The sequence below is a fragment of the Lactuca virosa genome, chromosome 6 (assembly GCF_052849685.1).
Source record: "Lactuca virosa cultivar CGN04683 chromosome 6, Lactuca_virosa_CGN04683_v6, whole genome shotgun sequence".
In the NCBI taxonomy this organism is placed as follows: Eukaryota; Viridiplantae; Streptophyta; class Magnoliopsida; order Asterales; family Asteraceae; genus Lactuca; species Lactuca virosa.
Genome location: NC_136431.1, coordinates 26,804,521 through 26,818,139, shown reverse-complemented (window position 1 = coordinate 26,818,139; position 13,619 = coordinate 26,804,521). Strand labels below are relative to the sequence as shown.

The following is a 13,619-nucleotide window of genomic DNA, read 5'->3' as shown; positions in this document are numbered from 1 at the left end:
AATCTTGCCACACTATATAAGAAGCCCTTATCATCCAAAATCGGACACTAGTGATCCTTGGAGTTCCATGAGCCGATTTTAGGTGCAAAAATATTCTCTCAAAAAGTCATCCTTTGTCCAAAGGTGTGTGTGATTCCATTTGAGGTGCAACACTTGGGGCACTAAGTTCTTAAAGGCCAAACTCAAGAAGTTCTACAAGCTACAACAAAGAGGTAATTATATAACTCTCTTTTATGTTGATTATGTCATTTGTATGCTAGTTGTAGGCTTAATGCTTTGGAAACAATATTGCATGTATAATTAGAGAAAACATAGATCCAAAGCATTTAGGGTTGTATGTGCACCATAGGATGTTGTAGTATACTAAAACCCATCAGAAGTTAGTTGCGAATTCAACGCAACCAACAACGAAGCGGAATAGGAAGCACTCATCATGGGACTACAATTGGCTAAGGATCTTCAAATCAAGGACCTTCAGGTATTTGTTGATTCTTTATTATTAACTAATAAATTCAATGGATCTTATGTAATGAAAGGTGAAATATTAGCATTATACCTCGAGATCCTCAAAAAATTAGCCTCTGGTTTTGAAAACTTTAGCCTAACCCAAGTTCCCAGAGAAGAAAATCCAGAAGCAGACGGATTAGCCAACTTAGGATCCTCCCTAAGTATCCCACCAAAAATGAAGATACATATAACCCACATAATAACTCTAGCTATAGAAGCCCTTTCCGACAAACCCAATGATCCTGAACAACCAATAAGTGTAGCAGCCATCGGATATCCTAACCCTCAAATCCATCCTCAAAGGGATCCCGACGAACAGGATCCTCGAAGAAGTCCAAGATCATGGATCCAACCCATTATGGAGTATCTCCAAAATGGCATGATTCAAACAGAAGAAAAAAGCGAAAGAGCATTTAGGACAAGAGTCTCAAGATTCGTAATAATCCAAGGTAAACTCTATAAAAAGTCTATGGCAGGTCCATACCTTAGATGCTTGGAAGATCCTGAAGTTGTAGAAATCTTGAAGGACATACATGAAGGAGACTGTGGCAATCACACTGGGGGCAGATCCTTATGCTCCAAGGTATTGAGAATAGGATACTATTGGCCAACCATGAAGAGAGATTATTTTCTACATGCTCAAAAGTGTGATGCTTGCCAAATACATAGCAACATCCTACATCAATCGGCGGAACCTCTACATCCTATTATCTCTCCATGGCCATTCATGAAATGGGGAATGGATATAGTAGGAAAATTATCAATCGCTCCAGGAGGAAAAGTCTCCATGTTGGTGATGACTGATTACTTCTCAAAGTGGATCAAAGCTGAAGTCGTCATTCAGGTTAGAGACAAAGAGGTAGTCTCATTTATTAGACGTAATATATTGACCAACTTTGGGATCCCTGCTGAAATCATATGCGAAAATGGATCCCAATTCATAAGCAAGAGAGGACAAGAGACTTTTGCACGAGTTGGGGAATCAAAATGATAATGTCCAATTATGTTCATCTCCAAGCTAATGGTCAAGCAGAATCTAACAACAAGATCATAGTAAACAACTTGAAGAAAAGGCTAGATGAAAAGAAAGGAAGATGGAAAGAAGAGCTTCCTTTAGTCCTATGGGTAGATAGGACTACTTTCAAAGTAGCCACAAGTCAGACCCCCTACTACTTGGTGTTTGGAATAGAAGCAGTGATCCCTACCGAAGTAGTAATCCCAACTGCAAGATATCTGTTCCAAAATCAAGAAAACAATGACTGGATCCTAGCCCAAGATCTTGACACTGTTGATGAACTCAGAGATCTTGCCAAGATACGCATTGTTGATCATCAACAAAGGATCACTAAGGCTTACAAGAAGAACATAAAAGTCAGAAGATTCCAAATAGGAGACTTGGTATTAAGCAAAACATTCCAAAACACCAAGGATCCTAGTGCAGGCAAATTAGCTCCTAAGTGGGAAGGACCATATCTCATAGATGTTGACGCAGGAAAATGAGCATATTGGCTAGCAACACTCGAATGAGACATTTTGCCAAGATCCTGGAATGTTATACATCTCAAAGAATACTATATGTAAGTAAGATCAACTGACCTTTAACAAGACCAAGGTGCACACGTTCTTTACCTTAAACTTTTCATCGCTACTTATTTTCTCCTCGAATACATTACTAACTTAAGCATCAGAGGGGCGTTAGCTAGACTAACGCCCACCCCCAGCTAACATTTGCTATGCAGAACAACGTAAAGATCCTAACAGCTAAGGATCTCCATAAGCAATGATCCTAAAACATAAGGATCCTCAAGGTTGAAAATCTCATGAAACATAAGGATCTTAACACACGAAGATCTCAGCATCTTAACACTTGGACAATTCCATTATATCAACGGTATGATCTTTAAACTATCATATACACAAGCTAGAGATTGATCATCTCTCCTACGCTTAAGGGTACTTAATCCCCTCTAAGGTTTAAAGAGCTAATTACCTCTTTCACACGAACTAAGGTTTATACACCTCGCTTGAACGCACGATATCTAACTATGGGATACGAGTAAGGGAGCATTTCACGATGAAATGGCTTGGAAACCCTCTTATCTTTGAACATAAGTTAAGATCCTTAAGGTTTATAACATTTTCATGTTATCTAAAATTGGGATCTTACCCCAGAAATTACATAAGGTTTATAACATTTTCATGTTATCTAAAATTGGGATCTTACCCCACAATTTACATAAGGTTTATAACATCTTCATGTTATCACACGTTGGGATCTTACCCCAGAAAATACACACGAATCATAACATTTTTCATGTTATCATAAGTAGGGATCTTTCCCATGAAATATGTCACAAGTTGGGCTCCTCCCCAGTATATAACATTAACATGTTATCGATTGAACTTATGGTGTTACCCAAGAATTTTGTCAAGGTTCATAACCTAAACAGGTTTTCCTAATAAGGGAATTCCCCCGTATGATCTTATGATTAAGGATCCTCATCATTAAGGATCCTCATCATTAAGGATCCTCATCAGTAAGAATCTTATCATCAGAAGTCAACAGCGATCCTAAGTTCTTTCCTAAGTTGAGATTTATCCTCAGTAAATTCTAAGATTCAAGAACTTATGAAGCTTAAGGAAAAACTCGAAGACAATCAGGTTCCATCTTTCCTTGTTCTTAACTTTGAAATTTTTAAGTAAAATTAATGATCTTAAACTTTTCAGGATCCTAAGCCATTTGTTGATTTATAAACTTTCATCACTTCAAAGTCATTTACTATTTTAAATTGATATCTTTAAAGAACTTTTAAAGCACTTAGATTTACCAAAATTAGTTCTTAACAAATTCTTTTATACTTGTTTTATTATAAAAAAATTATTTGAAACTCTTAAGGATTACAAGTCAGTTATCAAACTTTTAAAGAAACTTTTAACATTTTAAATTGCTGAACAAAGTCAGTTCTTATTATTTTAAGTTATTACTTTTAGTTGTTTAACTAATTCAATCCTTATCAAATCATTTTATCTATTATTTGCCAAAAGAACTTTATCTTGAAAATTATTCACTGTTTTTAGGATCCTAACTACGCAAAGATCTTAGTATCATATTATGCAGGTAAAGGAAGCATAGAAAGATAAAAAGGAGATTAACCATTGTATTCAAAATAAAAGGCTTACAGGAGTCAAATGGTTACATCAAAAAACTACACTACCCTAACCACCTAAAAGGCCTAGACCTTAGCTTGGTCATCATCGGCCTTCTTCTCCTCCTTCTTCACTTCTGGATGCGGTGCAGGATCCTCACCAGTGGTGACAGGCTTGCCAGTTAGTTTGTCTAGTGCCTCGCGCCATCATACTACATTCCAGGATCCTGAATGCTCAATATCCTCTACCAACTTGATCTTAGCCTCCAAGATAGCCACCGCAACACTTGTCTTTGCATTGGTAATCACCTCCTCAAGCTCCGCATAATTCTCTTCCTCCTTCTCAACCTTCTCCTTACTTAAAAGTTCCACTCGATTCAGAAGATCCTCATTAGTCGCCTTCCACATCTTTTCCTGTTCCTGAAGAGCCTGTTCAGCTCTCTCAGCCCGGATCCTCAAATCGGCAGAGATATGGTTGGAAACCTGAAAAAGATCAAATGACAATAAAAAAACAGAAAAAAACAACGAATGAAAGAAAAACTACATCGGAAGAAAAATCCCCCAATGGCTTTCAACGATTCCATACCCTCATCGTCGAAGGAGCAAGCCTCATCATAAGATAAGATTGCTTGATCACTGAAGTCATTCTCTGGAGAAGTAACAACGCTAGCTCGAGAATGACTAGTTTTCTTAACCATGACGAGGAAAATCGGAGGAACAGAAGAAAACAAGTAAGAGGAAAATTTACCTTCGCAATAAGACGATGACGACTGAAGAGAGTAAAGAAGAAATTACTGGAAGCCCACATTTATAGCAAAGAAGAGATAAGAAAGATGAATTGACTGCTTCTCGGTTACCTCGAGATGGATAAAACTTATCCATTAAGGGACAATTTTTAAACTCTTCTATATCTCCTCTTTTTAATTTATTTTTATGTTATCCCTTTAATATTCTCAAAATTAAATCCTATATTTTCAGGAATAACTTGGGGGCAATTGTTAGGGCCAGGATCCTCAAAGCATTCAGGATCCTCAGACGTCATCAGATATTCAGGATCCTCAACTATCTCATGTAACATCCAAAATTATGGTATGTCTTGAAACCCTAAGAAATGATAATTTTTGCATAATTGGTCCCTTAAGTACGCTGGGCGTACTTAAGTGTACGCTTAGCGTACTGCATGGAAGTGGTCGCGGAGGAATCAGGGGACGCCGGGCGTACCTTGAGTTACGCGGGGCGTACACGTCAGGGACGCAAAACCCTAATTTTACGGACTTGAGGCCTATTTAAACAACTTTAAGTCCCTTGGACTAAACCCTAGAGAGCCTCCACAGCCTTAGAACGTCCATATACTCCTGAAAACCTTGTGAGATCATTCTTAAGCCTTAAAGAGTGCATTTGTGGCCTTTTGGTGTGTATTTCAAGAAGAAGGGGGTGGTCAAGCAAGCTTGGATCAAGTGGGTGCTTCAAGATCCTGCACCAAAAGCATCTTTTAAAGCTTCTGGAGGTAAAAAGCTTGCATCTTTCCTTTCTAATCTTTAGATCTAGCTAGGGTTTTGGTGGTTTGTCCCTTTTATGAACTTTGGACCTCTTTTGTTGAGTTAAGCCTTCCCTTTTTATATGAAAGACAGATCTGAGGTCCCCTAGTCATTTAGAAGTATAAAAATGGAAGCTTGATGAGAGATTTGACCTCATGCTTGGGTAAAAGACCTTGGAAAGGTCTTAATGGAGTGGTTGGGTGTGTATGAGACATGCAAGGGCATAAAGTTGCCAACTTTATGCCTTGGGACATCTTTTCATACTTGGATCTAGCTTGTGGACGTGAGGGATTTGAGCATTAAGCACTTAATGGGAAAACTGCTTAATACAGTTGTACGCTGGGCGTAACTGTCTGTACGCAGCGCGTAGTCGCTAGACCTTAAGTACACTGCACGTACCAGGGAGGTACGTTTGGCGTACGCAGCTCAGTTGGGCCCTAAGTTGTTTTAGGCCTTTGGGCCTTTGGGCCTCATTTGGCTGATAAGCCTGATTGGATTCTGTAAGATTGAGGCCTTTTCATCTGTTTGGGCCGAGGACTTATTGGTTGGGCCTTATTGGGCCAAGGGGCCCATTAAGGATATTGGACTTGGATTTTGGGGCCCAATTTGCAAAAAAAGGGTAATTGGGCCTTGGGGGTAGAGTTTGAAGGTTGGGCCTTTCCTTGGGTAATTTAAGGTCTTATCATTGATTGTATATTATTGTTATTATTCAGCTTGGGAGGTTGCGGATTATTGGGAGGGCAGTATTTGTATTCATCGGACGGAGGTGAGTCTTCTCACCATACCTATGGGTCTACGACACCAAGGTCGGCCCATTATGTGATCATGTTATGTGTGTGTTATTCATTTATGAATTTATATCTTATGTGATATTATGTTGGTATGGAAGACCCCGGGGGGAGCCCGTGGCATTGGATATAAGACCATGTGGGGTAGCCCATGGCAGTCCTAGGTAAAGACCATGTGGGGTAGCCCATGGCATTAGATGTAAGGCCATGTGGGGTAGCCCATGGCGGTCCTAGGTAAAGACCATGTGGGGTAGCCCATGGCATTCTTGCTGAATCATATTGCATAGTTTCTGTGGCATGTTTATAGCTTATTTAGCTATCAGGATATGTGTATGTGAATGTGTGTGGTATGCTCTGGGAAACTCACTAAGCATTTCGCTTACAGGTTGTTGATTTGTTTCAGGTACTTCTGAGCCTAAGGGCAAGAGCAAGGCGTGATGACATGGCGTGCACTCTATCTCTCTTTTGATGTGTTTGGGACCCTCTGATGTTTTAAAAAGGAAAAACAATGATGTAATGAATGTTGGTTTGAAAACAAATGTTTTGGGATTTTATGGTTTATGAGATTGGTTTTGGTTAACTAAAAATGAAAATTTTTCTTGATAAAATTGGGTCGTTACAAGTTGGTATCAGAGCCTGGGTTTGAGGGATTCGGGCACATCCTCGGGTGTGTCAGGACTCAAACTAAGAAGGTGATAAAATGTTTTCAAAAGTAACCAAAAAGGAATTAAAAGAAACCCAAAAGATGAGAGTGCGACGCGCGTGATCAGCCGAGCCAAGTAAGTAGTTTCCCAATTTGAATAGCCATGTTATACTGATATTTGAGTCTTGTTGCTTATATGGAACTTTCTATGTGTATGCTTTTAAAATTATATACGGTTAGGAGCTTATAGCCTCAGAATGATTAATTTGGCCTTATTTTCTTTTCCTTGTCTGGATGTGGTCTTAGGGTAGAATCTCTTATTCGAAAGTCTATTTGATCCTTTCTGTGTATAATTTGCATGCATAAAAGCAGCCTGTTGTGATGGGTTTGATTGTCATGGGTAGGACAAATCATAGGGCAGCCCAGGATTTGTTTCGGGTGTTAGTTGTGGATTATGGTATTGTATTGGGTTGTATTGGAGTCATTAGGTAGAGTAGTGGGGGAAAGGTACAGGTAGGTGTGGAAGGTAGTATTGGGCCCGTACTACTGGAAGCATAAGACCTGTACCCAAAGCCATGTTTTACCTGGGGCTCCAAAGGGGAGGGAAACTAGTGTGAAAGAACCCTCGTTATAGGTATCCTGATCATTATGTTTTGGTATTTCAGTTCAGCATGGTGATGACACGGTTTGGAGCAGGGGGATCAGGATCGGGATCTGGGTCCGGGGCTGGGTCAGGCGGCCCTACTGATGGTATTGATGAGAGGCTGCGTGAATTGATTGCGGCCGAGGTTACGAGGGGCATCCTTGACGCTACCCCAGTCATCTTTGGGACGGTCAAGGAGGGCATGATGGAGATCATGGAGGAGAGACTTAGGGCATTCAGGGCTGATGTTTCTGCGGGTCAGGGTGGAGCCCGAACTCCCTCGTTTTGGGAGTTCAAGGCATGTGGAGCTCCAGAGTTCTCGGGGGTCAGGGACCCCATTGTGAGCAGACGCTGGGTAGCGGACATTGAGAATGCCCAGTGCACGAGTTCTTGCCCGGAGGAGGCAAAGGTTGGATTTGCTTCCTGTATGCTGAGGGACAGGGCCCGAGATTGGTGGGGCGAGGTTACTAGCCAGGTGGGAGCAGCCGATGTGGCTGAGATGTCGTGGACTAAGTTTGTTCGACGTTTTGATATAGAGTTTGCGCCACCTATTGAGGTGCAACGGTTGGTGAGGGAGTTTCATGGGTTGCAGCAGACCACCGAGACGGTGGCGGAGATCACCGCCAAGTTTCGAGAGTGAGCTTTGTTGATTCCGCAGTATGCTACGGATGAGGAGATGAGGCGGACCCGATATCATGCTATGTTGAGGGATGATATTCGGGAGTTTGTGAGCTTTACAGGGTGCAAAAACCTGAACGAGATGGTGGAGAAGGCCCGTGAGAGGGAGATGGAGTTGGAGTCCCGCACGAAGCGGAAGACTGAGCAGGTACAGGCAGCAGGGGCTCAGGCTAAGAAGCCTAAGACCTCTAATTCTTCGGGTAGGGGCCAGCAGGGCCGGGCCAGTGTGCCAAGTGTGGGAGGTTTCATAGTGGGGCTTGTCGGACAGCCAGGATATCAGGATGTTACTCTTGTGGCCAGCAGGGCCACATGAGTAAGGATTGCCCCAAGAAGGGCTTGATATGTTTTCACTGCAACCAGACAGGCCATAAAAAGGCCGATTGTCCGAAGTTGCAGGGAGGAGGAGGAGGAGGATCGGTGGCGCGCCCGCGCCCGCCACTATGAGGATTACTGACGGCCGCCCTGTCAGGGCGGAAGCTCCAGCGGTGAAAAGCCTCGCTTTTCAGCTGACTACCGAGGAGGCTCGGGCAGCGCCAGACGTTGTGGCTGGTATGTGTCTATTCTTCTCTACCTTGTGTTGTTAAATGCTTATATGTATGTATTATGTTTTGTATAGGGACCTTTTTGGTCAATGGTATGTCGGCTCATGTTTTATTTGATTCGGGTGCTACCTGATCGTTCGTGTCTCTTGCGCTTAGCAAGAAGTTCCGAGACGCGCCGGGGACTCTGGATACCCCACTCGAGGTGGAGATTGCAGATGACCGCACTGTGAGTGTTACGAGAGTATATCAGGACTGTTTCCTGAATGTGCATGGCGAGAGGTTTCGCGTTGATTTAGTTCCCATACCGCTGCGAGAATTGAAGGTGATCATGGGGATGGACTGGTTGGGGGCCAACGGGGCCATGATCGATTGTGAGCGGCAGTTGGTCCGGGTTCGAACCCCAAGGGGGGTAGAACTGGTCATTCAGGGCGAGAGGGCCTCGCAGGGTCCGACCCTCTGTTCAGCCGCGAGGGCCAGGAGGTTTTTGCAGCAGGGCTGAACGGGATTTTTGGCTTATGTTTCGGACACGCGAATAGAGGCGGTAGCGGATATTGACAGTGTGCCGATAGTGCAGGACTTTCGGGACGTTTTTCCCGAAGAGTTGCCTGGGGTGCCTCCGAAGAGGCAGGTGGAGTTTCGCATCGATTTGGTGTCGGGTGCCGCTCCGATAGCCAAGGCACAGTATCGGTTGGCACCACCTGAGATGCAGGAGTTATCTACGCAACTTCGAGAGCTGCTAGACCGAGGGTTCATCCGTCCGAGCAGTTCTCCGTGGGGAGCACCGATTCTTTTCGTGAAAAAGAAGGACGGATCGCACAGGATGTGCATTGATTATAGGGAACTGAACAAGCTGACGGTGAAGAACCGCTATCCTTTGCCAAGGATCGACGATTTATTTGATCAGCTTCAGGGTGCATCTTGGTTTTCCAAGATTGATCTTCGGTCCGGGTATCATCAGATGAGGATTAGGGATGAGGATATACCGAAGACAGCTTTCAGGACTCGTTATGGGCATTACGAGTTTGTGGTGATGCCATTTGGGCTCACCAATGCCCCGGCAGCATTCATGGATCTCATGAACCGGGTGTGCAGACCGATGTTGGATCAGTCAGTGATCGTTTTCATTGATGATATCCTGGTTTACTCCAAAACCAGGGAGCAGCACGAGCAGCACTTGAGAGAGGTGCTGGAGATTTTGAGAGCGGAGAAGCTTTACGCAAAGTTCTCCAAATGTGATTTCTGGCTGCGGGAAGTGCAATTTTTGGGGCATGTCATCAACCAAGAGGGTATTTCGGTGGGCCCAGCCAAGGTGGAGGCTGTGATGTGATGGGAGGTACCGAGGAATGCCTCGGAGATTCGTAGCTTCTTGGGTTTAGCGGGTTACTATCGGAGGTTTATCTAGGATTGCTCCAAGATTGTCGTGCCATTGACCCGTTTGACCAAGAAGAATGTGACTTTCCGGTGGGGTGAGGATCAACAGAGGGCTTTTGAGACCCTGAGGCGGAGGTTATGCGAGGCCCCAGTCCTGGTACTGCCTGAGGGGTTGGATGATTTAGTCGTATACTGTGATGCATCGATATCAGGGTTGGGTGCAGTGTTGATGCAGAGGGGGCATGTGATTGCTTATGCCTCGAGGCAGTTGAAGCCTCACGAGGCAAATTACCCCACGCATGACTTGGAGCTGGGGGCGGTGGTGTTTGCCCTCAAGATTTGGAGACACTATTTGTATGGAGTGCGGTTCATTATTTATACCGATCACAAGAGTCTAAAGTATTTGATGGATCAGCAAAACCTCAATATGCGGCAGAGGAGATGGTTGGATGTACTGAAGGATTATGATTGCGAGATCCTATACCATCCAGGGAAGGCCAACGTGGTGGCCGATGCTTTGAGTCGCAAGGCGACGGGGTCCCCGATTAGGGACATTTGTATGAGGATGACCGTGATTTCTCCTTTGTTGGAAATGATCAAGGGGGCTCAGGTTGAGGGGGTGAAGAAGGAGAACTGGAAAACAGAGAAAATTCGTGGTCAGTATCCTTTGTTTGTCAAGGATAGACGCGGCCTTTTGACTCAGTGTGGCCGAGTGTGGGTACCATTAGCAGGGGGAGTGAGGCAGAGACTGTTAGAGGAGGCGCATAAGTCCAAGTTTTCTATACATCCAGGTGCAACAAAATGTATAGGGACTTGAGGCTGAGTTATTGGTGGCCCTGCATGAAGCAGGAGATCGCCTGGTTTGTGGAGTGGTGTTTGACCTGCAGGAAGGTCAAGGCCGAGCACCAGCGACCTCATGGCAAGGTTCAGCCGTTACCCATTCCCATGTGGAAGTGGGAAGAGATCACTATGGACTTCATTACGAAGCTACCAAGGACAGCGAGGGGAGTGAATGCCATATGGGTCATCGTGGACAGACTGACGAAGAGTGCCCACTTCATTCCGATCCCCGAGAGTATATCTGTAGAAAATTTGGCGGACATCTATGTTCGAGAAGTGGTGGCTAGGCACGGGGTGCCGGTGTCAGTGGTTTCGGATAGGGATGTTCGGTTTACATCCAGATTTTGGAAAAAGTTCCACGAGGAACTGGGTACTCAGCTACACTTCAGTACAGCATATCACCCTCAGACTGACGGTCAGAGTGAGAGGACGATCCAGACATTGGAGGACATGCTGCGTGCATGCGTGCTGGACTTTGGAGGAAGTTGGGATACGTACCTCCCACTGGCAGAGTTCTCATACAATAACAGTTATCATGCCAGTATCGATCGAGCTCCATTCGAGATGTTATATGGTCGGAGGTGCTGGACCCCAGTGTGTTGGGACGAGGTTGGTCGTCGTGTGATGGGAAGCACGAAGGTGGTACTTAAGACCACCGGGTTGATTCAGCAGGTGCGCGACCGGTTGCGGGTCGCGCAGAGTCGTCAAAAGAGTTATGCTAATCGACGGCGATCAGATCTGGAGTTTCAGGTGGGGGATTTTGTTTTGCTGAAGGTGTCACCCTGGAAGAGGATTATCAGGTTTCGTAAGAGAGGCAAGTTGTGGCCTCGATTTATAGGCCCGTTCAGGATCATAGCCAGAGTGGGCAAGGTAGCCTATCGTTTAGAGCTTCCAGAGGAGCTTAGTCAGATTCACAACACCTTCCACGTGTCTCAGCTTCGGAAGTGTGTTGCTGACGAGTCCACGGTTATATCCTTGGACGATATTCATGTGGATGGGGGCCTGAATTATGTCGAGAGGCCGGTTGCCATTCTAGACAGGAGGACGAAGGGACTTCGGAACAAGGAAGTAAAGTTAGTAAAGGTGCAATGGCAGCACCGAATGGGCTCCGAATAGACTTGGGAGCCAGAAGAGGAAATGCGGGAGCATTACCCCGAACTGTTTTTAGCTGCAGACTTCGAGGACGAAGTCTAGTTCAAGTGGGGGAGAGATGTAACATCCAAAATTCTGGTATGTCTTTAAACCCTAAGAAATGATAATTTTTGCATAATTGGTCCCTTAAGTACGTTGGGCGTACTTAAGTGTACGCTTAGCGTACTGCATGGAAGTGGTCGCGGAGGAATCATGGTACGCCGGGTGTACCTTGAGTTACGCGGGGCGTACGCGCCAGGGACGCAAAACCCTAATTATACGGACTTGAGGCCTATTTAATCAACTTTAAGTCCCTTGGACTAAACCCTAGAGAGCCTCCACAGCCTTAGAACGTCCATATACTCCTGAAAACCTTGTGAGATCATTCTTAAGCCTTAAAGAGTGCATTTGTGGCCTTTTGGTGTGTATTTCAAGAAGAAGGGGGTGGTCAAGCAAGCTTGGATCAAGTGGGTGCTTCAAGATCCTGCACCAAAAGCATCTTGCAAAGCTTCTGGAGGTAAAAAGCTTGCATCTTTCCTTTCTAATCTTTAGATCTAGCTAGGGTTTTGGTGGTTTGTCCCTTTTATGAACTTTGGACCTCTTTTGTTGAGTTAAGCCTTCCCTTTTGATATGAAAGACAGATCTGAGGTCCCCTAGTCATTTAGAAGTATAAAAATGGAAGCTTGATGAGAGATTTGCCTCATGCTTGGGTAAAAGACCTTGGAAAGGTCTTAATGGAGTGGTTGTGTGTGTATGAGACATGCAAGGGCATAAAGTTGCCAACTTTATGCCTTGGGACATCTTTTCAGACTTGGATCTAGCTTTTGGACGTGAGGGATTCGAGCATTAAGCACTTAATGGGAAAAGTGCTTAATACGGTTGTACGCTGGGCGTAACTGTCTGTACGCAGCGCGTAGTCGCTAGACCTTAAGTACGCTGCGCGTACCAGGGAGGTACGCTGGGCGTACGCAGCTCAGTTGGGCCCTAAGCTGTTTTTGGCCTTTGGGCCTCATTTGGCTGATAAGCCTGATTGGATTCTGTAAGATTGAGGCCTTTTCATCAGTTTGGGCCGAGGACTTATTGGTTGGGCCTTATTGGGCCAAAGGGCCCATTAAGGATATTGGACTTAGATTTTCGGGCCCAATTTGCAAGAAAAGGGTAATTGGGCCTTGGGGGTAGAGTTTGAAGGTTAGGCCTTTCCTTAGGTAATTTAAGGTCTTATCATTGATTATATATTATTGTTATTATTCAGCTTGGGAGGTTGCGGATTTTTGGGAGGGCAGTATTTGTATTCATCGGACGGAGGTGAGTCTTCTCACCATACCTATGGGTCTATGGCACCAAGGCCGGCCCATTATGTGATCATGTTATGTGTGTGTTATTCATTTATGAATTGATATGTTATGTGATATTATGTTGGTATGGAAGACCCTAGGGGGGAGCCCGTGGCATTGGATATAAGACCATGTGGGGTAGCCCATGGCAGTCCTAGGTAAAGACCATGTGGGGTAACCCATGGCATTGGATGTAAGGCAATGTGGGGTAGCCCATGGCGGTCCTAGGTAAAGACCATGTGGGGTAGCCCATGGCATTCTTGCTTAATCATATTGTATAGTTTCTGTGGCATGTTTATAGCTTATTTAGCTATCAGGATATGTGTATGTGAATGTGTGTGGTATGCTCTGGGAAACTCACTAAGCATTTCGCTTACAGGTTGTTGATTTGTTTCAGGTACTTCTGAGCCTAAGGGCAAGGGCAAGGCGTGATGACGTGGCGTGCACTCTATCTTTCT

At 44.6% G+C, this 13,619-nt stretch overlaps 1 protein-coding gene across 1 annotated transcript; it reads left to right on the top strand.

Annotated features, from left to right (window-relative positions):
• The first annotated feature begins 1,500 nt into the window (after positions 1-1,500).
• LOC145121402 (uncharacterized) lies at positions 1,501-3,261 on the top strand. Its single transcript, XM_079057154.1, has 2 exons — positions 1,501-1,905; positions 3,235-3,261. Exons 1-2 carry the CDS (start codon positions 1,501-1,503, stop codon positions 3,259-3,261), a joined length of 432 nt encoding a protein of 143 aa, XP_078913280.1.
• Positions 3,262-13,619: the final 10,358 nt, after the last annotated feature.

Coding starts and splice junctions, on each gene's coding strand:
- LOC145121402 (XM_079057154.1), top strand. CDS start 1,501: ATGTCCAATTATGTTCATCTCCAAGCTAATGGTCAAGCAGAATCTAAC. Junction 1,906..3,234: donor GATTCCAAATAGGAGACTTG/GTATTAAGCAAA, acceptor TAAACTTTTCAG/GATCCTAAGCCATTTGTTGA.